Genomic DNA, 26820 nt, shown 5'->3' with positions numbered 1-26820 from the left:
GGTACTGTATTGCTGCATTAACACTGGGAAAATATTTTCTTAACAGAGTTTTTGTTGGTGATGACTAAATCCACGCACGAAGTTTAGTTTTTAGTTACTTGTTTTTCCTGATGAGTATTAATCATTCCTTCTCATGCACAGAAGATAGAACTCATGGTAGAGGTTTATATGGAGCTGACAGAGCTGAGATCATAGGCATTTAGGACTGTTGATTAGTTTTGGAGAGAAGGCTAAAAATGTTTGGCGCATTCCACATTTGTCACTTCTGAGCATTTCTGCTTAAAAGAAACAGGTAATTTTGTACCAAACTTAAGAAGTGAAGAAAAGAAGACTTACTAGCTATAAAACTTTTTGATACTTTTTTTTTAATACTGTTGTAGAGAAAAATTTTTCTTAAAAAAAGATGTCCAACTTACTAATTTTGACTATTTGACTTTTGCCCTTTAAAGGCAGTAGCAGCAGAACACCAGGTTTGTGTTTTCTTGACCAGTAGTGAAGAATGACTTCTCGTCCCAGTTTTTCCATTGTGTTCCCTGCTGATAGTGCTGCCTCATGTTCTGGGTCTCTCCGACAGAGGACCCTCCCTGGCAGAGGAGTCTGCATCGCCTCCTGCAGCAGAATGTGAGAGATTGCACACTTTCAGTACAGTCTGTTGATTTCCACAATTTCTGAACACAAGAGAACATGGATGAGATTTGTGACTGCAGCATAGACTAATTGCATAAGTAAGTCGTGTGCATTGGTAGGATTCATCTGCTTTTGCTCTTCAGTTTCGGGTTTGCTTCTTCCATTCAGGAGGAAGAGCTGTGCAGCGTTTTGGACAGAAGTGTTTGTTTCTTGTGAGGTCTTGATGAGCTAAGTAGGCACTGATTGTAGATACAGTGAAGAGGGAAAAGAATAATTTCCTTAGGTGTATCTGCAGCTGGAACATCTGTGTTAACCAGAACAGAACATTGCAAGATAAAGCCCTTCCAGAGCTCTATGGAGAGGTGACAAAGATAGCAACACTTCAAGTGAAGAGGGACTTAAATATCAGGAGATCAGACAGAAGAGGAAATTTAAAAATGTTACTGCAAGAGAACACAATGAATGATAGAAGATAAATTAGCAATACGTATTTAACTGCCCTCATAAGAGTTCAAGGAGCTGCATGAAAATGGAAGGCAGCAGATTTAGAGCCAGAGGGGGAAAAAAAAAAAGTCTGTGGGTTTTTCGTTTGTTTGGTTGTTTTTTTTTAGGTGTTTTTTAAATTATTTTTTGACGTTCTATATAACTAACCTGTACAATTTGCTATCATGGAATGCTATTAAAAATATCAGTAATTAAAGGAAGAAAGAAGAAGGGGATGTTCATATAAAGGGAACTTTTCTGTAAGGTCTTATAACTTTATGCACGGACCTCGTGTACAGAGGCATTTACTTGGCTACCAGCTGGTAGACAAGAAGAAATTTCTGCAGAAAAGGAAAAGAAATTTCCATTACTTAGTAAGAGGAACTGTATTTTCTCTGTGGTGGTTAAGTGGGAAATGGATCTGTTCTGGCATGTCAGCTATTCCCTCAGTTCAAAGAAAGCTGTAAGAAGGGCTTTTTGCTCATACATTAGAGTTCTTGGTACACTGTAGTAACGGAATGATACTGCATTTCCTTTGAGGGGAATGTAAGGCAGGAAAAGATGAAGCAAGTCATGCAGTACATCAGAATGAGAGCTAAATCCTGTCCATGCCATCAAGATGGGACACGCACATCTCTTGTTTTTTATCTGGGTTACATGTGCCAAGCCTGTGTTTTTTTTCCTGTGCAGCACCTCATGCTGAATGTTTGCAACTCTGTGTCGGATCTGAGGTAATAACTTAATTTCCCTTAGCAAATAGAAGATAAGAATTGAAAGTATAAATATTTAGAGGACTTTAGTTTCCTTTAGCTATGTATGTTATGGTGTAGTTTTTGTTACTAAAAATGTTACAGGAAGTTAGATCATCATGAAAAATATTTTGGTAAGTGATAAGCAGTTGTAACTTGTCTCCAGATGAGTAGTGAGAGGATAGCTAAGTAGCATGTATGTGGATGTCACAGTTGTCCTTCAGCACTTATGGCCATTAGCAGGAGTTCAACCTGTTCTGTCATTATACTGCTGACACTGTACAACAGGTTGTATCGCATTGGCACTGGCTTCCATATGTCAGCACATCTGTGAGCGGTCAACTCAACCAACCATCTTAAAGTCCCCCACTTTTGCCAAGGATCTTGCTTGGAGCATATTTTCAAGGAGACAAGAGTGCACATCTTTTAGTTGTCAGATTTCTGTGTATCAACATGGATTCATTCCTTTTTCCTCCTGAATACTAGTTTATAAATGTAGGAGTTTTCCAGTAAATGCATTATGTCATATCAAATCCCCTTCCTTACACCTCTTGTTGTTTTGTTTTTATTTTGTGGCCTCCTTCTGAAAACAAATTTACTAGCATGAAATGTTGTTCTATGGAACATAGGATATTTAGAATTATACATGTTCTGTAGAATTCAGCAGACACTAATGACCAATTAGCTATATGTCAGTACTAATAATGACATCACTTTTCAGTCAAAATGAAGGACTCATATCTTCATAGCTTCTTCGCAATCACTTTCTCTGACATTTAAAGTGTCACTTACATTCCCATCATCCTGTCCCCATTAAAATCCAAGCATGTAGATTTATGTAAGGCTGGATGAGGATTCAGTACAAGCACAGAGAATGTAAATAATCTTGCCCATTACAGATGCACTGTGTGCTAATAAAATGAAAGATTAACTAGTGCTGCTCCATTGAAAACAGCTGTAGTTGGGTTCATTTTTTTCCTTTCACCTTGCACTAATAAAACTGAATGGAATATACAGATAGACTATTTTGCCTTCAAATATCATTGAGGAAAATACTTTTAATCAGAAGTGAATATTATCTGGTGTTTATCTGTGGCAGGTTATGCTGTAAACTGTAAACAATAATAAAAGGCATTTGTGTGGCTTTTTTTTTTTTTTTTTTTTTACTTTGCATTGTAAAATTCACTTTGTGATGTGTTCCTACAATTAAAAACACCAACAAACGCTCTCCTGTAGGTGACGGAGTTTTTCACTGCTTCTTTATCAAGCAGATATATATCTATCTCTTCCTTTGCTATGTTTTGTAGCCCTGTGGCTGTGCTTCTGTGACCAAAAAAAAAAAATCCTATTAGTATAAAGATCTAGTTTGTGTCAGCGCAGTAATTTATTCTGTCACTATATACAGGAGCTATTAATATGGATATGTTGGAGGAGATATGCTGAATATGCCTTTTAATTCTCTCTGTGTCAGGAAAAGAAGGCATTTCTTATAAATAAAAGAAATAATAATCATGTGTATAACCAGGCTTGTCAGACTTGCACTGATCTCTACAAAAGGGTTTTTAAAAAAAGATTCATTGCTTTCTGGCTATTTAACGAAAGAAGCAATGAGAAAACTGTTGTAGGCAATTGAAAAGTTAAAATGTGTGCATGTTCCTCTAAGTATGTGTGCAAGTTAATATCTCATTTAATTTTTGTAATGCAAATTGAGTGTTTTCTTGGATTCAATATAAAGGTTTAGTGCTTTTTGGAATGTTTTGCTTTAATAATCAAATTAATTGGAAATAAAGCATTTGATGTGAATAGCAGCAAAAGGCTGCATTTTAATAGTGTTAGTCCGAAGTGTTTCATTTCTTAGGAGGAGTACTTCAAGTTTGAATTTAGTGATATTTTTGAAAAATTTGGGATTCAATGTTTAGGTTGACCTGCACATGCAAAAATACATAGCTTTAAAAATATACCTGTGTCCAGTTTTTCTGTAAACCTTTTCATAAAGCAGTGTCCTTAAGTCATTTTAATTATGAGTGTTATCAGCCTTCTCTCAAAACGCAGATCACATGCAGACGTGCTTTTTGTAAACGTGAATGTGTTGTTTTGCATGTGCAAGACCAGATTTATTGCACTTAATTTTAGGCACTGACCTTAGATTCCTAGCCACCTTAGCTCCTTCTCCAGTTACCGTGCTTACGTCGCGCTTACAGGGAGCGACTCAGGACTTGGACCCTTCTATCACTGTACTGCATGGAGCCTCAGACTGCTACATCCTAGCATGACATCTTGCCTAGATTTAATTTTACTACTGTAGGCACGTTGCAAGTCTGATGCTTTTTCATATGGTAGCCTTTAATTTCTGCTACCCACGAGCACGAATTTTCCAAAGCCAACCTGGGTATCTGTATCGTGTAAGTAGGAAAGAAGCCTCATCTGCAGGAATCCTAGGACAGCTAAAGAGCATGGCTGGGCAAGAAAGATTACTGTGTGTTGAGAAAATGCAGATAGATATTTACAGCTCAGTGCACTCATTAGTCAGAGCATGCAATCTGGGGCTGAACGTGAAAACTGGCTCGAGATGCATTTCATAAAATTGAATAACCGAGTATGTGGTTGGTTTTTCTGTCCCCTCTGCCAGTTTGATCAAATTCCTGCTTGAGCTCTGCGCAGCCAGTTGTCTCCTGTGCTAGATTTTGGAAGATTTTTAGCACGTGGCTCAGCCTACACATCTTACTGTGCAGCAAGGGACGCAGCTGCCATTTGGTGGCATTACTGGAAATAAAACAGAAAAAAAACCACTTTCAAATCCCATTTTGGATGAATCAATCCAAGACTTTAATTAAAAATCTGAGGAGTAACTAGTATGGAAAGACAGGCGTGTTTTGGCCAATAAATCATTGTTAATGTAAATAACAGATTATTTATGTGGAATATTTGCACAGTTTCACGAGGGATGCAAGAAGCTAGAGATCCGAATTGCTTTGAGAAACTATTGTTGTCTCAGTACAGGTAACATCTGAAGTATCTATCCCCATACTCATAAGTGTGTTGTATAATGTTTATGTAATGGATACCTGCAAATTATGGTACTTACAGTGTATTTAAATACTGTGAGCAGTACACAAGGAATCAGCAGTTTTGAATACTGGTGATGTAGACTACTGAATGCCTGTGTCACAAACAGGCAGAACATCACTCCAGTGCAGTTGACTGGTGTGTTAGTAGACTTTGAAACAGATGCTTTTTCTCTTTTGATTTATGAGAGCCATGTGGATGCTGCTGGTGGTCTTTTTTTACTGGAATTGCCTTTGCTGTGTAGTCTTCAGTTTCCATGTGTCCGGCATAGTGAAGTGCAACAGTAAATAATGGGCAAATGCCAGTGTTCCTTCTGCGTCCTTGGGCTGACTGGCAAGCTGGCTGGCCTCTCTTGGTGCTGGTGCCAGGCACCATCAAGGAGGACAAACTGCTCCAAGGACAGGGGAGGCTGAGGGAACAAGGGCAGCACCAGATGTGTGTTTTCTGGGGCATGTAGATTCTTTCTGTCCAGACTTTTACTTTCTAGAGATGAAACATACTGAAGTTCATCTTTTTTAAGATGATTTATTTTCTCTGTTTAACCTGAGTAGTAAGCTTGTATTATTGTAGAAGGTGGGCTTGTGATCTGGACATCTCAGACACTCAGTATCGTCAATCCAAAAGCTAGTGCTGTTACTATTTATGGAAAAGCAGTGTCTTCATCGATTGCAGCTCTAATACATTATAGCTAGTGGGGATTTCCAAAACAAAGCAATCTTCATTTTGTCCAACTACAGTGTGGGAAGGAGAGCTGTAGCACAGTTATACAAAAAGTGCCTCCATGCACCCCACAGACAAGATCACAGGACAGCTGGAGAGTTGGAGCCCTGCAGCCTTCTGCTGTGAGCCCTGCAAATGCTCGGCCTGCGAGGCTGCTTGCTGCTGTGTTGGGGGGTGGCCACAAGGAGCTGCCCTGCAGGAACCAATTCTGGTGGGCTCAGGGCTAGCACGTGTGCCATCCATGCTTACAGGTGCAGCATGGGAATGGGCTTTAAGGGGTTTTACCAAAGGTTGTGAAGTACTAGAGGAATGTATCTCATTTTCTAGACTTGATTAACGGGAAGATAAACAGCTTTGTATCATGATCTCCATTTTAATGCCAGCTATTCCGATTAATAAAGGAAACTGTGAGTGATAGGAAATACAGCAGTGTTAATAAATGACAGTAACACTTTAGATTCTTCATGATCTTCCATGGTTTGTATGTATAACTTCTTTGGTGCACTCAGGAATTGCAAAAGATCTAGAATTTGTGATGCTTTTGTGTTCAGTATGCAGTGGGAGCAAAATTCCTGATGCACTTGGTTGTTCTGATGGATGCTTAAGAAGGGTTCCTTTGAATTAGTGTAGAGTGGTGCATTTTGAACCTCTGTTATCTGTTCAGTGTTGTTTTGTTTTTTTTTTTTCTCTCAAAACTAGTTGGGTATACAATTCTTTAAGCAGCTCTGGGGAAAATTATCAGGTGTGTACACTGGTTTATTGCCTGCTTTAGCAGACCTGATAATTTTTGGTACCTGGACTCAAATGTATTGTGTCAATCAAAAACTTTGAAGAGATTGTCCCGTCAATGTCAGGCTTTTTCCATTTTACGTCCGAAGCTATGCTTTATTTGCTCCTAGTCATGCTGTACATTTTAATGCAAGCTTCAGATTAGAACAGGAGTTTGAATGTGGCTGTGGTGTGATTACCATGGCATGTGGTTCATGATGTTAAAAGGTCCTTGTGAAAACTTATGTGAAGCAAATATAAGAGAAACACTTACCTGATGATATAAGAGCAACTAACTCTTACACAGGGAGTGTAAGATGCAGATTAATAGAGTGGCTGGCTTGGAGCTGATCTGAAGAGATGGCTATAGATGCTTCTGTTTAAGAAGTTAAGATTTATTTTTATTTGGATTCTGACCTGTGCATTTTGCTTGTCTGTGTGCAACCTTGTAACTTCTCTTAGATTTCAAGGTAATCTTTTTCCAATTTAGATTATCAGGCTGCTTCTGTTTTGCTGTACGCAGACTTCATGCACATCTGCTGTGATGTGAGTTGCATGAGGTAGCTGGAGTGTCACATTAGGTCCAGTACAGATTGCATCTGTTTGTACCTCAGCATCCAACAAGAACCTAGCATAGATATTGTCTCTCAGTGTAACTATAAATTCCTTACTGCTTCTGTTGCAGGGCCCCTCGATTTAAGGGATTCCAGCAGCAGGACAGCCAAGAGCTTCTGCACTATTTGCTGGATGCAATGAGGATTGAAGAAACAAAGGTAACACCTTGGTGTGTGCTTTTAAAAAAGTCAAGAAATACTTGCCTGTACTGTAAACTAATTGTTATTCCTCAGTATTCTTTGTGTTTCCATTGTTCTTCATGTTTTAAAGATGTCTTTTATAAAGAAGGTGTGGCTGTTTTTGTTATCTTGAGAAAAATAATGACTTTTGAGGAAGATGATACAATCGTGTTCATGTTGGTATCTTAAAATTGCTGATTGGAATGAAAGTTTCGCTGAGCAATAGAAAGAGTGTGGCAAGTAGATCATGATGACTTTGGGAGTGTGAATTGTTCTTCATTTATTAAGAAACAAAAGAACAAAAAAGCCCCTTCTGAGGATTCAGGAAAAATGCCTGTGAGGATAAGCCTTGGGATAGAAATTAGCAGCTCCAAGAAGTGAGTCAGCCCACAATTTTCATAGAATCCTATTTCACTGAAAAAAGTAGAACAAAAATGAAATCTTGCAGAGTTTCCTTTATCTTAAGAAGGTGTTAAGAACTACTTATTTTATAAATAACATGCTATGTTCTATTAAAATCTACGTCTGAGTATGTTAAGTGTAGAACTAGTTCTAGTAAATGAAAAATGTTCCCCCTGTATCTTTTTTCATGTTTCTTTCCCTTCATTGTTTCTACCTCCTGCATTGTTGGATACAAGATAGTGGTTTTTTGCTTGCTTGAACTATTCTGATTGTATCTGATTTCATCTGCCTGACTTAGTCTTGGAACCTTCCTTTCAGATGATATTGTGGTAAATAACCTTCTCTGAGTCTAGTCAAAAGAAGGTCCCTAAACATTGTACTGACCAGTGTGCTTCTCTTCCGTCTCATTTCATAACGCAGGGAATGTAACGATCCTAAGTTGAGTTCTTCTGGAAACAAAATATAAAGCTGTAACAGAGCCCAGTTTGTTACACTAGAGTAACACTGAATGAACCCTGACATCAGTGTACTTAATAATAAGCAGAACTGAACTGCAGGGTATAAGACCCAACTGTTGACATTGTCACGGTTACACGATGGCGTGTCAGTATAGGCACACTGCAGAAGCAGGTGACTGCTGCTGCTTTTCCTATTCAGTAAGAGCAGTAGCTGTGCTTTTACAGTAGAGGGAAACTCTTGCTGCTGTTTGTTAATTTGCATGTAATAAAAGATGGAAAGTATATTTGCTTCACAGTTGTGGATTTGCCAGAAGCAAGACCATTGCAGCCACTAAGCTGCTTCTCTAGTCACCGCTCTTTCCCCTGCCATCAGTCTCTTGGCCCATCAGTGAGTGTGCCATCATTACAATAACGTGTGTTTTCGGTTGTCTATTGAGTCATCTGTTAGAGCTGGACAGCTATTGAAGCTACCATAAAAGGGTAAGGGGACACGCTGCGAATTTAAATGACCTTTTAGGCAGCAGAGCACGTCTGCCACCCTCAGCACTGGGCACATAAGGGCTGGTCCCACCCTTTCTGCAATTACACCCCTGTTTGCCTGCAGTGGTGCGTTACAGCAAACACTGACTCCGTCACCTCGGGCTGCTCGCCACGGGTCACGACTAGTGAAAGCTCTGTCTTTTTTTTTTCATCTTGTATCTGGAGTCTGTAGATTGTGTGACAAACAGAGCGGGTCAGGGCCCGTTCTGCTCTGTGCCAGTAGGGAGCGGCATTGTCAGCCCTGGGAACTCTGCAGCTGCCCGCTGCCCAGCCCCACGCCTCCCAGCCCGCTGCTGGGGAAGGCTCCCAGCATGCTGCCTGCCACCAGAGCCAGAAGCGTGTCCAGCAACTGCCTGTTCTCCTGGGCACTGCTTGTAACGCTGTGCTCCAACAGAGGCATGCATAGGTGACAGCCTATGCTCTGTGCTCCACCTGCCAGAGGCCTGGCTGAGTGCTGCAGGCTGGCCGGTGCCCCTGCTGGGAGTCTTGCGTTGACTGCCAGGGCTCTGAGGAGAGATGTGTATAGTACAGAGCATGACATGAGTTACAACAGCTTATATAGCTCCCACAACTCACATTCTACTTTTGCCTTTTATCTGTTTTCCTGTTTCACGAAACAGCCTTCTCAGAGCAGTGTTGAACTCTTTCCTGTCCCCGTTAGTGTATGTGTGTACACAAGTGGGTTTTTAAGATAAAAGGCTGTCGATATGACGATAAAAATTACATCCTGACCAGCATACCCAGCAATGTGGGCTGGAGATTGTTTCACACCAGGGCCCAAAGTAGCTGAACCCTGCTGCTAATTGATTAATGTCTGCTGCCATTGTCGGCAGCACCCTGCCCATTCAAAGACTGTGTTTTTCTTTGACCTAAATAAATGGTTCAACGCACTAATCCCAACAAAAGAGTCGCTTATGGCCCTAGACCCATTTGTGGTGTTCAACTTTGTGAATTATCTATTGATTAGCCCTTTTAGTATATTGTTGGCTTTAAGATGAACAAAGCTGAGCTTGGGGCAGCGGGAGTTAATTCACAAGCCAGGTCACATACTCATAAGGTAGGAGTATGACTTATCCTGATGGGTGCCTGAACTGGAAACCAGACCTCTGGGGCTGCCTGCCATCGTCACGCTGTAATCGATGGCTAGAAAGTGCACTTTGCTGTCTGCAAACACAAGTTATTTGTTAGCTTTTTTCTGCTGGTGCACAGGTTTTGTGTTACTTGTGGAATGGTTGGTACCACCATTTGTTCGTAGAAGGGTGCTTTGCTCTCTAGTTGTGACTTCGATACCATGTTTCATTGTAAATGTCATTTGCACCCTGACATGGGAAGCCGTTAGTGGAGTTTCTGGATTGGAAAACAGGTACGTTTACCAGGAGAGGAAAACCAGGATTAGGCAAGCTGCAGTGTTCTCTGGTGGTGGAGTCAGCACAGTCCTCTCCTTCCCTCTTCACAGCTCATCACAGGATGGGCAGAAGCACATTTTATATGGGCACGTGCTAGCAGCATACACATCCAAATGACTCATAAAAATACCTCTTTATCCCAGTTACAAATTGAGAAATATATGGGAAGACTTCCCTATTTCAAGCTGCAACCACTGCTCACAAATAAGGATATATTTCTTTCTGATTCTTGTTTAAAAAATGTAACTTTCTGGGATCTTTTTTTAATAGCATTGCTGAATTTTATATGAATTCACAGAAAGTTCTGTGTATGTTTGAAGATTTTCTGACATATCTTTGAAATGTACAGCGTTAGAAAATAAACAGAAGTAATAAATGGCTGAAGAAAGTCACAGAAGACTGGCAGTTGAAAGGCTCTTAGCTGCCCTTAGCTGCCTTCAAGTATTTTGTATCCCAGTCGATGGGTAATAGACCATTTTTCTGGCAGTATGGTGTTGGTTTTTTCCCCCCAACTGTGGAAGAAATGAAAAGCATTTTTTCACTGAAAATCTCATTGTTTGTTGATAGCCTCTACAGCTGCTCCTTTTTGCGGGGAGGAAATTTTGAAATGGTTACATACTGAAGCTAATAAGCTTGTTTAGCTTTGACAGTGTTAATGAATAACAGTAATAAGTTATGCTTCTTTTAATCATATACTAATCGTGTTTAGAACGTTTACACTGTAAGTACTTGCTAATTTCTTTTTAAATTCTATTGCTATCTTTTACATTACAGCGTATACAAACTGGTATCTTAAAAGCATTTAATAATCCAACAACTAAGACAGCAGATGAAGAAACTAGAAGAAAAGTCAAAGGTATGAAACACTTTATCGAATCACTTTTAAAATGTAGAAGTTTTAAAATACCGTTTTCTTCAAAGCTAACTATAGCAAACAGCAGTCTGAAAGTACTGTAGTGTTAGAATGTTTTATTATGTGTTGTTCTAGTGCCCCCTAGCGCATATCTAAAGTATAGAGAGCATCTTATGTACAGACTATAGCCAGAATAAAAGTTTCCACGGTATTAGTAGTGCCTTCTGTAACGTTATATAGAATCTAGTTTTGCTTTCTTAAATAGCCTGCTGTTTGTTTGTTACATAGCCACAGTTACTGTATTGCTCAGAGAGGCCACTTAACATAAGCAAAAGTTGTTTCTATCAGGTGGCTGATACTGTGAGTGCACGAAATACGATTACAAAACCAAAGTGGGAAGCTGTTTCAAAAGAATGCTTGGTTTTTTTTTTTAACAAGTTTAAAATCATTTTTCTTTTACGTATATTCAAAAAATGTAATAATTTTTGCTTAATTAAAGTCTAAATAATGATGAAGCTCTTTTGAACGTTGGCCTTCCCAAGTCTGCAACAGTTGAGACATAGAACTACATTCTTTTCTCTTTTTTCCTGTTTTCTATTGGCTTTTTTTTTTTTTTTTTTTTAGTTTTATAGTTTTGAAGGCTGTTTAGAAAAATTGACAGCCTGTCTGCTGTTGTAGTGTCTGTATCAAAGCAATACAGTACTGTGTATATATTATATATTAAAACTGAGATTATATTTAAAGGCTTCTTGAGAGATACTGTATGATTATTTTGTTATAGCAGGTGGGGAAAGCGAATATGAAGAGAATTGTATCACTGAATAATAGATGTTTTTAAATACTGAAATACAGTATATGATGGCTTAGTTACTGTGTTGTGTTTAAAAACTTTTGAATATCTTTAATAATTGTGCTTTCAAAATAAATCTTAGAATTTTGTTGTACTTATAGTGTGGCATTGGATCTGTTATTTTTCACATTTAAAAAAAGGCAATGTTTTTTCAGCATATGGAAGAGAGGGTGTGAAGATGAACTTCATAGATAGGATCTTTGTTGGTGAATTGACTAGCACTGTCATGTGTGAGGAATGTGAAAATGTAGGTATTTTGGAATTTGGTTTGATGTGGAATAGATCACATACTGGTTTGATTACATTGTCTTGAAAGTATAAAATTGGCAATACAATTTTATACTTGCTTGTTTGTCTGTAAAAGCAAGACTATTGACAGTTTCTCATTTATAATAATAACTTACTTACGCTTCCTTAAAGCATTATCCTCTGCAAACCCAAGAAGAGGGATCATTTGAATTCAAAGTGGTTTCAAATAGTGGGCTTCATTTTGCATCTAATTTAAGTCTGGAGGTTCCAAATTCTGTAATTATCTGTGTTATACTACAATTTTTATTTGATATTCCTAAAATGCTTACCTATCTTAAAATATAAAACCTCCTGCCCAGTCTTCTGGGATATACCTGAAAAATGGGAAGTACTTGCTTTGAATTAGTATGAGTGGGGAAATGCTAAAATTACTTTATTTTCTTTGTGTTTTTTAGAATTAACATAATATCTCTAATGAACAGCATATTCCTTTCATAATTAATATTACTGACATTTCATCATAAATGCTTTCCATTATCCTTATGATTTTCTTAACTTTGGAAAAGAAAAATCTTACTTGCATGACTTTTTAAAACTTAATGCTACATTTGTGTTTGGTTTGGTTTAAAGCATTATATTTAATATTATAGAGATTAAGTAAATCAGTCAATCTGAATACTTGAGCACAGTTCTGCAGTGCCAGGTAAACTTCCCTGTGTGTGATGTGCAGATTAAACTTCAATGTGCTTCTAGTATCAATGAAGAACTTCAGCTGTGTACCAAATAGGCATCGTCTGTGTTTTGTGTGTACCATTTATTTTTGTTGGGTTCTTATGTTCTGCCTGCACAGGACTCAGGGCTTGGCTAGCGGTAGCTGTATGAGGACAAGCTTAGCAGTCGCTTTCCTTTGCTTGCGTTGGCAAATATCTTTCTGACTAGTGCTTGTTCCTGGAAAGTCAGCCTCTAGAGGAACCCTAGTTTGAATATTGCTCAACAGCCAGCAAGTCAACACAGTTAAGACAGTTCTAACCTCATTTATTGTTTTACTGGAATTTAAACCATGCTGAGTCCCTCACACAACGGATAAATGTAAGCTTTTTATTAAGAGGAGCCTCTGGTCCTTGTGTCACAGATGGAAGATAGGGTCATAGACATCAGAGAAGGGCAACGATGGCAGTAACTAGAGGTATGACAGTGTTCAGTAATTACGTACACACTGTGATGTTCTTTTTAAAGGCTTTCTTTTCAGTCTTTCATGAGGTAAGATAAATTAGTTTTGGAAGGAATGTGAGAATGGCAAGGGAGAGAGGTTAAGAAACAGGCTTGGTCTGGATGTTGTAGTCAGAAAGTCATATTTCCAGTTTCAGCTTAGAATTTATGTGGTTTATAGAGCAAAAAATAATAGTGCAGAACAGACAATAAGGCATTTTGCTGAAAATAAAAGCACTGCTTTTTCCCATTAATTGGCTTTATTTTGATAATTCCCAGTGTGTGTTGCAATATGAACATTCTAATAAAACTTTTGGCTGCAATCAATAAGCCTGACATCATCTTCCCTGTGAATGCCAGGTTACAGCTTGCCACCTAACTGCCATTAACCAGTTCTTGCTGCTGAACAACATACAAGATCAGTGCCTGCACAGAAATGTCCAGGTTCAGGAAATGCATTAAAGTTAGTTTTTCTTCCGAATTCTACTGGATTTGCTGTTTCTGCTGTCCATAAAGTTGTGATCCATCTAGAAGACCCACATGAGTTGAAAATCTGTCTGGAGTTCAGAGAATCTGAGCATCACAGTGCTTCTAGGTGTGGCTTGTGCCTAGAGGAATGGCCTTGCCTTTGTGTCTGTGTGTTGGAATTCCATGCTGTGTTAGAAAGAAAATAAGAACTATTTGAAAATTCTAAAAGATAGGAAAAAAGCTTGTGGGAAGTTCTTCATTGTAGTTTGATACAGCTTGTAAGTGATTAGCTTGTTGTGTAGTTTCAGATAATAATTTAGTTTGAAAAAAAAAAAGGTATGTGCTGAACCTGTGCGTAGTTCTTTGCACTCAATGTACTTTTTCTCTTTTTCTTCAAGATTTCAACAGTAAAAGAACCTTTCATTGATCTTTCACTTCCTATAATAGAGGAGAGGGTAAGATACAGAATACATGATAACTGTTGTTTTCACTGGATTGCTTTATGAAGGTGTTTCTGTATGCATACGTACAGTTCTGATTTCAAACCTAGAAATGCAAGTTTGTCTATAAACGTGTGCATACTGTCTGCTCGTTATGTGATTTTTGTATACATATTTATAGAGAAAAAGTCATTTTTTGGTTAGGATGAATGACAGTGTTATTTACTGTATATAGATCTGAGATTAGTTTAATAGTACTTTTAGCATATAAATTGATTATAAAATTCTTCAGAAAGGTCCCAAAAGATAGATTCTAGCTTACTGGTTTGCAATTAGGGAACTGAAGTGCAAGGTTGTGATGCACAGGATGTATGAGTTGAGTTGGAGTGAAAATGGATAAACTTAGAAAATACTTGTTCTGGTGTTTTGTCATAAATAGTTTACAGAATATCTTTGTTAGCTGCAGAGGGGCCGTATTCATTTGAGGACATATACTTAGTTTTTGTGTGGGATTTGGAATTTTTATTTGGCAGTAAGATGATGGATTGAGAGTGGTTCTTCCCCATCCCTTCGCATGTTCACATACATTTAAGGAGTATTTAATGTAATATTTGGTCCTTCATAAAATGTACTTGTTTCCAAACACCAGTTTGGTTCATAGCAACACAGGTTACTGTTTTCTAATGTACAGAAAACAAACCCACCTACATTAATCACTCCTGTGCCGTAAAGGAATGAAGAATAGGCATATATCCTTTCCTAAATTCCTGTCTAATTTCTTAGGTTGCAAAACCTGTGCCTTTGGGAAGAACAAATAAAAGTAAAAGTGTGCATGAAGCAGATCTCGGACAGTATACCTGTTCTTCCATCAGTACACTGAATAATCAGCCCAAAATTGTCAAGAAACATGCTTCAACAAAAGATAAGGTAAGAACTTAAATACTCTAACTAGCCAGCCATTTTGAGTTTGTTCTGAAGTTTCTAGAGCAACAGGAGACGGAATATTGACACCTGCAATTGTTTGTTTGTTTACCTAGATGTCAGCTATTGATGTATGTCAACTACGTGGATTAGTTGAAAAATATTTAGCTAACTATTAGAAATGTGAGAGAGTATAGTCATTGAGAGCCATTAGATTTTCAATTACAGGATTGTGTTCGCAAGAAAAAAAAAGATCTGCACTTTAATTTCAGTTGGTGTTGGTTTAGATTTTCTGTCCAGCTTTCCTTTTGTTGTCCTCCTAATTTGTTTCTGGCAGCAGCGCCATGAATTGTAACACTAGCTCAGAGGGCAGGCAGGTCTGTACTGGAGCCATCGGAGGGATTAACTGCCAACAGGCACAACAAAAATAGTACCAACTCTGGAGATTCTTGGAAGCTGAGAGTGGGATTTCCATGGAGCATTTGGCCTTCAGTAACCCAAGCAGTTCAGTTCAGCCCCTCTGTCCAGTCCTTCCTGATGGCAGCAAGCAAATACACTAGCTGGACAGAACTGTTTGTTTTACAGATTAAAATTAATCTGTAGTAAGTATTGTGCACTTTCATTGTTAATGGAAGTGGGGAGGGCTTTCAGTGTTTATTAATACTCTTTTTTTTGTTTGTTTTTTTATTAGTAAGCCTTATATTCCATATATGATTATGGACAAATAGATTCTATACTAGAGGAGACATGGAAAATTCCAAAATAGAATGAGTAATAAAGTTAACGCTGTTGCATAAAAATGTGACTACTGGATGGCATCCAAAATTAAGAAAATAAAATATAGTTTGTATTCAACAAACTAGGCTAGACAATAAAATATAAGGGAGGAAACAGCTTTCAGTAAGAATTGATAAAGTGATACATGAGATGGCTGTCTGATTAGTGATTCTGTGTTCCCCCATGTTTTTGGACGTGTATTTGACATGACTTTATTCATCTTTTGAATGAATTTTGTTGTAATAAAGCATTAAAATTTCTAATCTAAACCAAGCGGTGTTGAATTCAGTTAGCATTTATTGATATTCTGTGACTTTTGTTAATTGGTCTGTAAGTTTGCTTGTGAAAATCCAAGTGTCCAGTGGGTGTTTGTGCAGGTAACAGAGTATCTGAACATTGGTTGTTATGTTTTCTTTCTGAAGCGAGGAGCTTCACGATTTTAAAAGTTAAGGGAGTTGAGCACTATCAGTAATTTCTGACAAGTTTCTCTCCCTCCTCTCTACAAAGAAAGTAAGCACAGCAGAGACAAGTAGTCCTAGCAGACGGTTGTGTTTGGGGGTTTTAATGACTTCTTCATCTGGATTTTACTCTAATTTGCTAAACACTGCTACTTGCTTTTAAGTTTAAGGGCTTGAATTACGAAGTAGTGTTCAGTGTGATTTTAAGCCCTACTTGGAAAAATATTTATAAATATTATTTGCCTTTTATGTTGACTTCATTTGGACTTAGTTTTAAGCTTTAAGGATGAACTTAAGTAACCGTTGAAGATTCCTTGTGAATATATTTAAGGAATAGTCTTAAGATAAAGATCTTATAAGGCTTCAAGTTAGGCGCTTAACTGTGGTTCCCAATATGTTGGTACCTGTGACTCAAAGTGGGATCTGAAACTTCAACATTTACATATATAGGTAACAAAGGCAGTCCAGAAGTCATCTCTACTAAATTGGAATATACCTGGCAACAGTTTTAAACTGAAAGAGTCAATTTAGATTGGATATAAGGAAGACATTTTTCACTCAGAAGGAGGTGTGCTGGCACAGGCTGCCCAGAGAAGCGGTTGGTGCCCCATCCCTGGAGGCATTCAAGGCTGGCTGGGATGGGGCTCTGGGCAGCCTGATGGTGGTGATGTCCCTGCCCATAGCAGGGGATTGAAAATGGATGGTCTTTAAGATCCCTTCCAACCCGAACGGTTCTGTGATTCAGTGATTCTAAAGATAGTAGGAAATTCTAAACATAAAGTCATGTCTATAATTATATCCTTACTGCTACTTAGGCCCATGACCAAGTGTGCAGAAGGTATTTCTGTCCACTTAGCCTCCCTGTTATGGAAGCAGACCATGAAATTTACTTTCTGTTGTTTGTTCTGTCTATGGAAGGCAATGGAAGGAAAAATACTCATTTCTTTAGGAAACAAGCCAAATTAAAGAAAGAATTGCAAATAACTTCAGATTATGGCAGCTTAAAGTACTTCTAAACCTATAGTAGTCTTCTTTTGACAGCAAAGCTTTTTCTTCTTGCAATACAAAAAAAAAAATCAGCTTCAGACAAAGTAAAATATACAAGTAAAGAAACACATTGCTAGAGATTATTTAATTCTAAGACAAGTGTCTGCAAGGTGAAGTGAATTCTCTTCTGTAGGTGCTCATCAGCTAAGGCCTCTAGTGAAAGACCAGCTTAATCATGAGAACCTTTTAGAAGCTTAAGTTAGATTAAAGGAATACTGCTTCACATGTGCCATCCACAGCTGTCACTGTAATTGTAGGAGGTATTGATTTCACAGTAAGTATAATGGTCATAGTTGACTGGTATGGAGGTTTCTAATCCTATATTAGTTTAAACGGATCTTAAGGAGATCAAGTAGCTTAAGCACGTGAAAGATGGAGAAGATAAAATACTAGATTTCATTTGCTTTAATATGTCATCTCTTAAAAGTTGTTTTAGATCACAGGTATGTTTTCTGTTTCTCCTGTGTACTACTAAAATGCCATAATTTACAGAATCAGTTGAACCAGGAGAGAAGGCTTGCCAGAAAAGCTTCCTCTAATGAAGAAGAAAGAAGCCCTGTTATCATTCAGGAAAGATCCAAAAAGCCAGAACTGGAAGATAGCTCTAGTGTGCTGTACTCCAAAGACACAACTGTGGAGTCTGCCATGAATGGGAGTCAGACAGAGGGCAGCGAGAAGGAAGCCAGCCGTTCTGAAAGCAGCTTTGATGCAGACAGTGAAGCCTCTGAAAGTGAAAGTGCTTCTAAGCAAACAGCTTTTAGCTCATGCAGCAACACATCTGCTTTGCATGTCAACCACATCAGTGTTAAAATGCCACACACCAAACCAAGTGACAGTAACGATGAGAAGATTTCCAGTGCCATATCCAAACTCAGTTTCTGTGATACTATAAACGAAGATGAAAAGTCAAGCTTTGGTGATCCAGGTTTATCGAATAATTCCATGTTCTCAGCAGACAAGTCCTCATTGTCCTCAAACCCTCAGAACGCTTTTCAGACACTTTCCCAGAGCTATATAACTAGCTCCAAGGAGTGTTCTGTCCAGTCCTGCCTTTACCAGTTTACCTCTGTAGAGCTGTTAATGGGGAACAACAAGCTTTTGTGTGAGAGCTGCACAGAAAGGAAACAGAAGTATCAGAAGAAATCCAACTCCTCAGGTAACATGCTAATATGTGAGCATTTCACGACCAGGTTGGATTGGGCCCTGGGCAGCCTGGTCCTCTACTAAATCTGGAGGTTGGTGGGTCTCCCTGTGGCAGGGGGGTTGGAACTTGATGATCTTTGAGGTCCCTTCCAACCCCAGGCCATTCTGTATTTCTGTGAATCACTGTACAAAATTTTCTGTCAAAACCTGTGCAACCTCTGATGTTTCATTTTTCCACCATGGGCTTCCTCCTTGTGGCTAAGCAGAAAATGCAAATATTAGAACGTAGCTGTAGGTGTAATTTAGCATTTATTCTGCAGTTGAAATATTTTACTTCAAGCATGTTAATTATTTTTTCAGGGGAAAAAAAAGTGCTGGTGACATGTTCTCTTCTTAATCTGTAGCTAACAGCAGAGATGCTTTCCGTGAGAGCCCCCATTCAGTTCCCACTGCAGCACAGGCCACAGCTGCCAATCCTGTGTGGTCAAGGCAGCAGGTTAGGAGGCATCCTGAAGTGGACCTCCTCTCTTCAGACCCTTCTCAAAGATAAGCACAAAGTGTGTGCTTTCAGTGAAGAATGGAAAAGTAATCTCTAGCTTAGTGGCTAGGACTTTGGCATGGATGAAGAGACCTGAGCTTTGCATTTATTGTCCCAGTGATTGTCTGTTCATTTCAGGTGAAATGCTTTCCGTAGGAAAGCTGTAGGATTATGGCAGCAGATGCTGTATCTCAGTGTACACAGTGCCCTACGTACTGAACGTGCTTCTGGTTTTGGGTCTGATTTGTGTCAGGCAGATCAGAGTAATGCTCAGGCTTGGTAGGTTTTTCTATTGAAAACAAGAAGAATGAGAAAGTATTTTTCTGTTACTCCACAAAATTTCTGTTGGAAAACATACACATGTATAAAGTCATTGCAACATAAATCTGTTCTTCTGTCAGAAATTAAAAAAAGAAAAAGTTCTGTGTGATTGTCCTCACTTCACAAGTTCTTGTGATGTTCATAAATACAGAAAAGAAAATGGAAGGTGTCTACACGAATGCTCGGAAACAGCTACTGATTTCTTCGGTTCCTGCTATTCTTATTCTCCATCTGAAAAGATTCCACCAGGTAAAATGCCCAAACCTCTTCTATTCCTCTGCTGTTCTGGTGGATGAGCAACTATTTAAGTGTCACTGTGCATTTTAATGTTTGTTTTTTTTTAATGAAAGACTGTTCTGAAACATGCTTGTGGTTTTTTAAATCTCTGATACCTTCAGAGTGCATTTAGCTATTCAGATGTATCCAGGGAAACCTTTTGTGTGTCTGTCATACTTGTGTGTAGCATGCAGTATATTAAAGACATAATGGAGAATGTTTCAATAAGTTCAAATCTGATTCTTGGTTTGGTTTATTTTAATAACATAATAATACATATCAGCTTTAAAAAGCTTCCTAGTCAAAGTATTTATCATACAGTCTTTTTTTCTCTTTGTTAAAGGCTGGTTTGAGTCTACGGAAAGTAAATAGGCACGTGGATTTCCCACTGATTTTAGACCTAGCACCATTTTGTTCTGCTTCTTGTAAGGTATGCATTTCAATCTCAGTTTTTATTGTGCTTCTAACAGTTGCTATTTCCCTGAGCACAAGTTAACTGAATTGATTATAATGAAGATGATGATGATGATTATTCTTCCTTTCCCATAGAAATTACAGGCAGTGTTTTCAAGCAGTGTACTCAGAATGTTAGCTGACTGAAATTCCATTCATATCAATGAGTAGTGTGAATGTTAACTAATGCTGCTTAAGCTGTGCTGCCCTGATGGTTTTAGTGTCTCTAATGGTGTTAAGGACAGATACTGCTGCTTCCATGGCAACTGAATTCAGTTAACAGACTCATGAGTATTTTTAATAGATGTGTTTCATCACTGGAAATGCTGGAGATGTCGATCTGTTTTTTTAAAGTAATACTGCTGAAAGGTAATGAAGATATTTGTGATATTTACTGTGAAATAATTCGTTGTTGTTTTCTGTGTTTCTGGGAATACAGAACGTTACAGATGGTGCAAGAGTGCTGTACAGCCTTTATGGAATAGTGGAGCACAGTGGGTCGATGAGAGGCGGTCATTATGCAGCTTATGTGAAAGTCAGAACGCCCTCCAAGAAATTACTGGAACATATTTCCTCCACAAAAAACGTTCTAGGTATGTACAACAGAACTTCCTTCCTTCCTTCCTTCCTATGAGTAAAGCCAGCTTCTTTTCATTAAGATTTTGAACTGTTTTAGCTCAGAATGTTATTTTTTGGGCCCTACAAATAATTGTGTTTTTTTCTGGTACACGTGATGCATGACCTGCTTCTATATCAAACCTACACACAGCTGAGTAAACAACAGAATTTTGGTTCAGTTATTAAACAGAGAATTGATGGAAAATGCTCCTATTCTTCCTAGTCAAAGCAGTACATAGCACTGCCTTCTAATTTGTAAATATTTGATAGATTTGGTGTTTCTCGTGTAAGAGTCAAATCCACAACAATTTAATTTTTTTTTTTTTAATATACATTTTTACTCATCTTACCCATCTGTTAAGAATTGGTATTTTTTAATGCTTAAAAATCTGGAATATTCCGATTAAATGTGAGGAGCAAGATATCTTTCCTTGTAAGGCTTCTCGTGCTATTTGGCGAAGAGCATGCCAGTTCTTTTTGATGCGTTGGTCATGCAGAGTGAAATAAGATTCTAGGATACAACCTGTTAGTGAATGATTTGCAGAGACAATGTTGAGTTATCAGAGTATGTTAAATGTATGTATTGTTTCCCTTCACAAGGGAGCAAGAACCAAGCACACGCTTTGTCTATCCTGGGTATTATCACTTCACATTTGAAGCTCATTTCCCACAAGCACAGTGTTTCAAAATAATCCTTGGAACAAGTCTCCCTCAGTCTGAGGCTTCCCATGCAGTAATTACTAGAACTGATTATGTCTTTTCTGTCCTGTTAGTTTCACACTGATCAGCTTTTGAAATGTGATTTTTTTTTTATTGCTTTTTGAAACATCCATTGCTTTTGTTCAATGATGATGTGAAAGACAACGAATGTGACTTCCTTCGCTGTTGCATTTCAGGTTTAAAAGAAGCCATGGGAGCATCAGCAGGACAGTGGGTGTATGTTAGCGATGCCCACGTTCAGATGGTTCCAGAATCACGAGTACTAAATGCACAAGCATATCTGCTTTTTTATGAAAGATTACTGATATAATTCTCAACAGTTTAATTATAAAAAAAACCAACTAACAACTGTAGTGGTTATTTAGTTTCTAATTTAAAGCTGCAGTAGAAAGAGTACCTGTAAATATTGTGCCTTTATCTTGCATAGAATTTACCATATGTTGGCTCTGAAATTCAGTCAAGCTATTATAAATATCTGAATGGTTCCTTTAAAATATGCACTTTGTCACACATTTTAATTTTACAGTTAGAATGTAAGATGATGTTCCATCCTAGTGAGGTCAGTGGAAACTTTTGTTGCTGATTTTAACAAAGATAAGCTTTCACCCATAGTTCTAGAACAGGTAAGAATAAAAATGCTGATAGTGTTAAGTGCCTGGATTTGCTGCTGTACAGTAACAATATAAAGTACTTGAACTGCTTTTCAATTGAGTCTTTATCCTTCCCATCCCTGGGTTGGATGTCTGCTGTTAGGATTTCTGCAAACAAGTACATGTCAAAGCGTGTAGCCTGCAGATGTAGTAATTTGGGAAGCAGTGTTTCCAGAACAGAACAACAATAGATGTCTCTGGGTAATGCTGCAGTGCACTTTCCCAATGTGTTGTTGGAAATGGGTTGGGAAAGTATTAAAATATTGCTTCTGCAGTGTGACAGTGTAGGTAGTTAACACCTGTTCAGCTGTCTCCAACAAGTGCTGGTAGAGCCGTGTACTCCTGTTTCAATGTAAATATATACTGTGGTGTGCATGTATATATTCTCTCAGACAAATATATACCTGTATATATGCACACCATAAACCCATCAATATATGTTGTCATTTTACCTATTAGGATAGGAAGGAATTGCAAACACTTCTGTATTTAGTAAATTTTCAAATTCATGATTGTGACAGATGTACAGCGTATGATGAGCTTGTGTATGAATATGTATGGGGTTTAAGTGTAACTGGATATTTCTGTTACTCCTGGTTCCAAACATTAATTTGTTTATCTGTTCCTGAATATTTTTCTCATGGGGAGTAATAAACTATAAATTATTTTTGCACTGTGTGTGTGAGTTGGACAGTAAATGATGACTTGTGCCTTCTGATGCATCTCTGGACTTCCCTGTGCCATCCCTGGAGGGCAGCAGGTTTCCTAGCTGCAGAACTTGCTACTGTAGGCTGGCTTGTGTCCATTATTTTGACTGCCCAGTCTGTGATGTTACTTCTTTCAGTAATTTCTCATTTCCATCCCAGCTAGATACCGTTTAAGGTCAAAATCTGATGGTGATTTTGAAGCTATGTAATTATTTATTCAATAAGTAGTTGCTTAAATACAATTTGCTTCTATAATTATTACATGTCTGGTTGAGCTTGCAGTTCGGTAGAGAAAAACCTGCATTTATTTCTGTTTACTGTTTTCATTTATAGAAATGTTTTGCTGTGAAGAAGCTTGCTGTTCCTTTTACCATCTCTGTTATGTTTTATCATACTCGCGTATCTTTTCTATTCTCTAGTTCTGTTTCAGAGCTGCATTCCACTTGCATTCACCTCTTTGCCCAAGAAGATAACAGATTTGCTCAATCAAAACTGCTGAGGTGTATTTTATAACCACAGTGTTTTTGCAGGCATTAAGAGCTAACTGTCCAGACAGACAGAATGAGCTTCTGGTCACTCAGGCTTTCAAACGAAAAATTACTGTAGCTAGGTCAAAATTAGGCTGTACATCTTGGTCACCTCGGTCATTTTTTTATCTTTACCAATTAAAATTGTCTCAATTTACCCAAAAGAGAAACTAAGCAGACAGGTTTAGCTATCTGTATTCCAACTAAACACATCTCAATCTGTGTCTACACTAAAACAGAAAAACAAACAAAGAAACAACACAACAAAGTTTAAACTGGAGTTGGTTGAAATGTTCTCTTTTACCTCTCCCTCCACCCACCTTCCTCCTCTTTTCCTGAAGTTGATCAAAACTCAGAAATATTTTTGAGCAAGAATTGCAGCAACTAGACACTAAATTTCACTTCTGTGACTCAGTCTTACTTAGAGACCACAGATGGGGTATATTAGACCCATCTTAAAGCAGAGGCTGACTAGATGAGGTCCTGAACTTCGAGGTCTTGCTGACTTCTGACTGTGTATAATTACCGAACTTAAATATGTACCTATAGCAATGTCCTATTTTTTAACCTAGAACTAGTTCTGTAGAGGGCAGAACTAAGAGAGAAGCAGCAGAACAAGGTTTTCTTAGGCTGTATTTTCCTTTTTAGTGGTATTTTTGGGAAGCTTTCATTGAGGCAATCTTTGCTTCCTTTTAACCAAGGTTCACTGCTGTTTGAACTGATGAAATCTTCCCAAGTGATTAGGATGCCAGGAAATATGCTGACAGGATGATTTCCTCAATAACATCTAGAGAACGTTTTCTTTCTATTCGGGTGTTTTATAGAACGTGGTGGGAAAGAGACCAACCTTCCCTGGCCTGGTATTAAATGGGGAGATTGGTGGGGGATTGGGGGGGGATTGGAAATTAATGATCCTTGAGGTCCCTTCCAACACGGGCCATTCTGTGATTCTGTGAGACATTAAAAAAATCAGCACTTTTAACAAAAACGGCCACTGAAGCTTTTTCAGTTGAAAAAAAAAAGCACTTTTAGCAGCAGCCCCAGTCATTTCAGAGTTGGGAACAAATGTGAAAATATTGTAGAAGAAAACATTCTGTAAAAATAAGTCAGTGGATATTAGAATGAAGAATTCATGACTCAAGAGAATGCTAGAGAATAGAAAAGATGTGCAAGTTCATGTTCAAGTCTCTGTTAGAGTATCCTTCAAGACTGGAATTTGGCTGCATAGCAAATGGTTATACATAAATCTGCACTCTGAAGACCTGTTACAGTTCTTTCTTAGGAACTGCAGAAGTTCACAGCTCTCCTGGAAAATGGAGATGGACATCCTATGTTTATTAAAACGCTAACCATGATTCTAGAGCCTATTTTCAAAGCCTAGGAAACAGTTTCCTAAACTGACAGATGTGTGCACACTACTGAAAAGCCACGGGTTTTCAGAATTTAACTATTCTTCCTTTCATGCAATCTTTTCCTGTTATGAGTACAAAAAAAACCTTTTGAAGCCTCCAACATCTGCTCTTCCAGGAGATACACCATACCTTTTTTTTTTCCTGGGCACAGCAGCAGCCTTCTTCCTTATTTGGAATAGCTTAGAAAGTTCTTTCTCTTTGTCTCATCCTTCCCTTTGCACCACTGTCTTCATCAGCTTCACTTGTTCTTTATATTTTGGCATTTCAATTAGCCTCTGCGTCAGTGACTTTTCCTTCATCCATCCCTAACCATAAAACAATGCTTCCTACTCATCACCTGGATACCTTGAATTAGCAAAACTCCTATTGGAAGAGGTACTCTTAACTGTGATCTTGCCTCTCCCTGCTGCTATACTGGTTCTATCTATAGGCAGCAGCACAGTTATCTGAGATAAGCTGACTCTCAAGCAGCTGATCACTCACACAACACTGCCTTCAAACCAGTGAGGAGAAAAGCAAAGTAAGTAACTGCCCACCCTTCAGTAAGAAAACTTAATTTAGGAGGAACGTGTGAGTTGCACTCAGAGCAACTGGAGCACCTACAAAAGTTTCTCCAGTGATGAGGCATCAATACAGATGTCTTTGGCACTGTATGCCATTTACTGTATTTGGCTAAAGGTGACAAAAAGAATTACACTAACACCAATATATATGCAGACATAATGCCTGTATTAGCCTGTTCTGAGAATGTCCTACAAATACACTGTGAAGGAAAAAGAAAGGATGAGGGGAAGGCAAACAAACAAAAAGCCCTATGGTTCTGTGCCCAAGATATGTGCACTGTAATTGTCTTTGTTAAGAAGATGAAATCCTTGCAGTCTGTCAAACCTCTATTCCCTATTCCCATCTGCACCTTTCAGTGTGCATCAATGAAGTGCTCTTGCTTCTGGATTTCAAGTAGTAGCAGGTGAGACTGGTTTATAAATTCATTAAAGGGCTAAGATGCCTTAACCACCAACTGCTTCTCTTTGGACTTCTTTTTTTCATACTAAAAACTGAATCATGAAGGGACATGAAACTCAGGCGACTGTTCTCAAGATAACATGTTACAAAATTCTTATTTGAACTTATTGGTAACAAACTGAGAAAATTCTTAGGAGATCATTTAAGATGTACTAAAGACATCTTAAAGGACAAAGCATTAGAATACGATTTCTATGTTGGCAAACATCAGCAAATCAAATTTTAGCTAAAAATAAATGATAGCGTATTTCACAAGACACTTTTACAGCAGGTTTGCTTTGCTTTGCTTTTTACAGCAGGTTTTATATTCCTCAGTTGTCAATAGCTGGTTTTTGCTAAGCCCTGTACACGTGTGTTTGTATGAAGACCTTCATAGAATCATAGAATGGCCTGGGTTGAAAAGGACCACAATGATCATCCAGTTTCAACCTCCTGCTGTGTGCAGGGTTGCCAACCACCAGACCAGGCTGCCCAGAGCCTCATCCAGCCTGGCCTTGAATGCCTCCAGGGATGGGGCATCCACAACCTCCTTGGGCAACCTGTTCCAGTGCGTCACCACCCTCTGTGTGAAAAACTTCCTCCTAAGAGAGAAGGAAAGCCAGATGAAGAAGAGGCCATTCGTCTTCAATAGAATCAGTTCAGTCTCAGTGTTTTACAACGGATTATCTTTCATCTGCATCTATCTGCCATGTCTTCAGGTATCGTTTTGCCACTTGTGTTAGCTCTTTTTACCTCTCGCTTCAGTGTATAAATAAATTGCAAAAAATGATAGGAAAGGGATTATTCAAGATTATTTGGAATTTTTTTTTCTTTGTAAGGCCAAGATTATGAAATATATATTTTCACACAGGCTGTTACTGCAAGTCAGAATGCTTCTTTGTGCAACATTAAGGTGTCTACACGAATGGCATTTTTGTAATAAACAACTGTAATTTGACTACTTTCAAACGACTTGGTATCAATTCAGTCTGTACAAAGTGAGTACTTCTATGTTCACAACATTCATATAAAACGTACATTTTTTGAAGCGCCAAGGCTGTTTCTCACATCCGTTGCAGCCTCAGGTACATTTCTGGTACAGAACATGAAGACGCGGTACTGCTGTCAGGGAACAAAAGCGCATTTATTTTGGGTAGTTTCTGACCCC

General features: G+C 38.4%; 1 protein-coding gene across 4 annotated transcripts in view; it reads left to right on the top strand.

Annotated features, from left to right (window-relative positions):
- Nucleotides 1–22677, top strand: part of USP45 (ubiquitin specific peptidase 45) — a 50898-nt gene extending 28221 nt beyond the window's left edge. For 2 of the 4 annotated variants that reach the window (XM_048937164.1, XM_048937163.1), the window contains exons 9-18: nt 7099–7186; nt 10788–10869; nt 11872–11963; nt 14041–14097; nt 14866–15009; nt 17778–18441; nt 19439–19536; nt 19907–19993; nt 20456–20609; nt 21531–22677. In XM_048937164.1, the coding sequence (XP_048793121.1) occupies nt 7099–7186; nt 10788–10869; nt 11872–11963; nt 14041–14097; nt 14866–15009; nt 17778–18441; nt 19439–19536; nt 19907–19993; nt 20456–20609; nt 21531–21664 (1600 nt within the window). In that variant the 3' untranslated portion in view covers nt 21665–22677. Of the gene's footprint in view, nt 1–7098; nt 7187–10787; nt 10870–11871; nt 11964–14040; nt 14098–14865; nt 15010–17777; nt 18442–19438; nt 19537–19906; nt 19994–20455; nt 20610–21530 lie in introns of those variants that run through there. The other 2 variants (XM_048937165.1, XM_048937166.1) reach the window with 2 other exon arrangements.
- Nucleotides 22678–26820: the final 4143 nt, after the last annotated feature.

The sequence above is a fragment of the Lagopus muta genome, chromosome 2 (assembly GCF_023343835.1).
Source record: "Lagopus muta isolate bLagMut1 chromosome 2, bLagMut1 primary, whole genome shotgun sequence".
Classification (NCBI taxonomy): domain Eukaryota; kingdom Metazoa; phylum Chordata; class Aves; order Galliformes; family Phasianidae; genus Lagopus; species Lagopus muta.
Note: the sequence above shows the minus strand (reverse complement) of the source record. Positions and strands in the feature narration are given on the sequence as shown.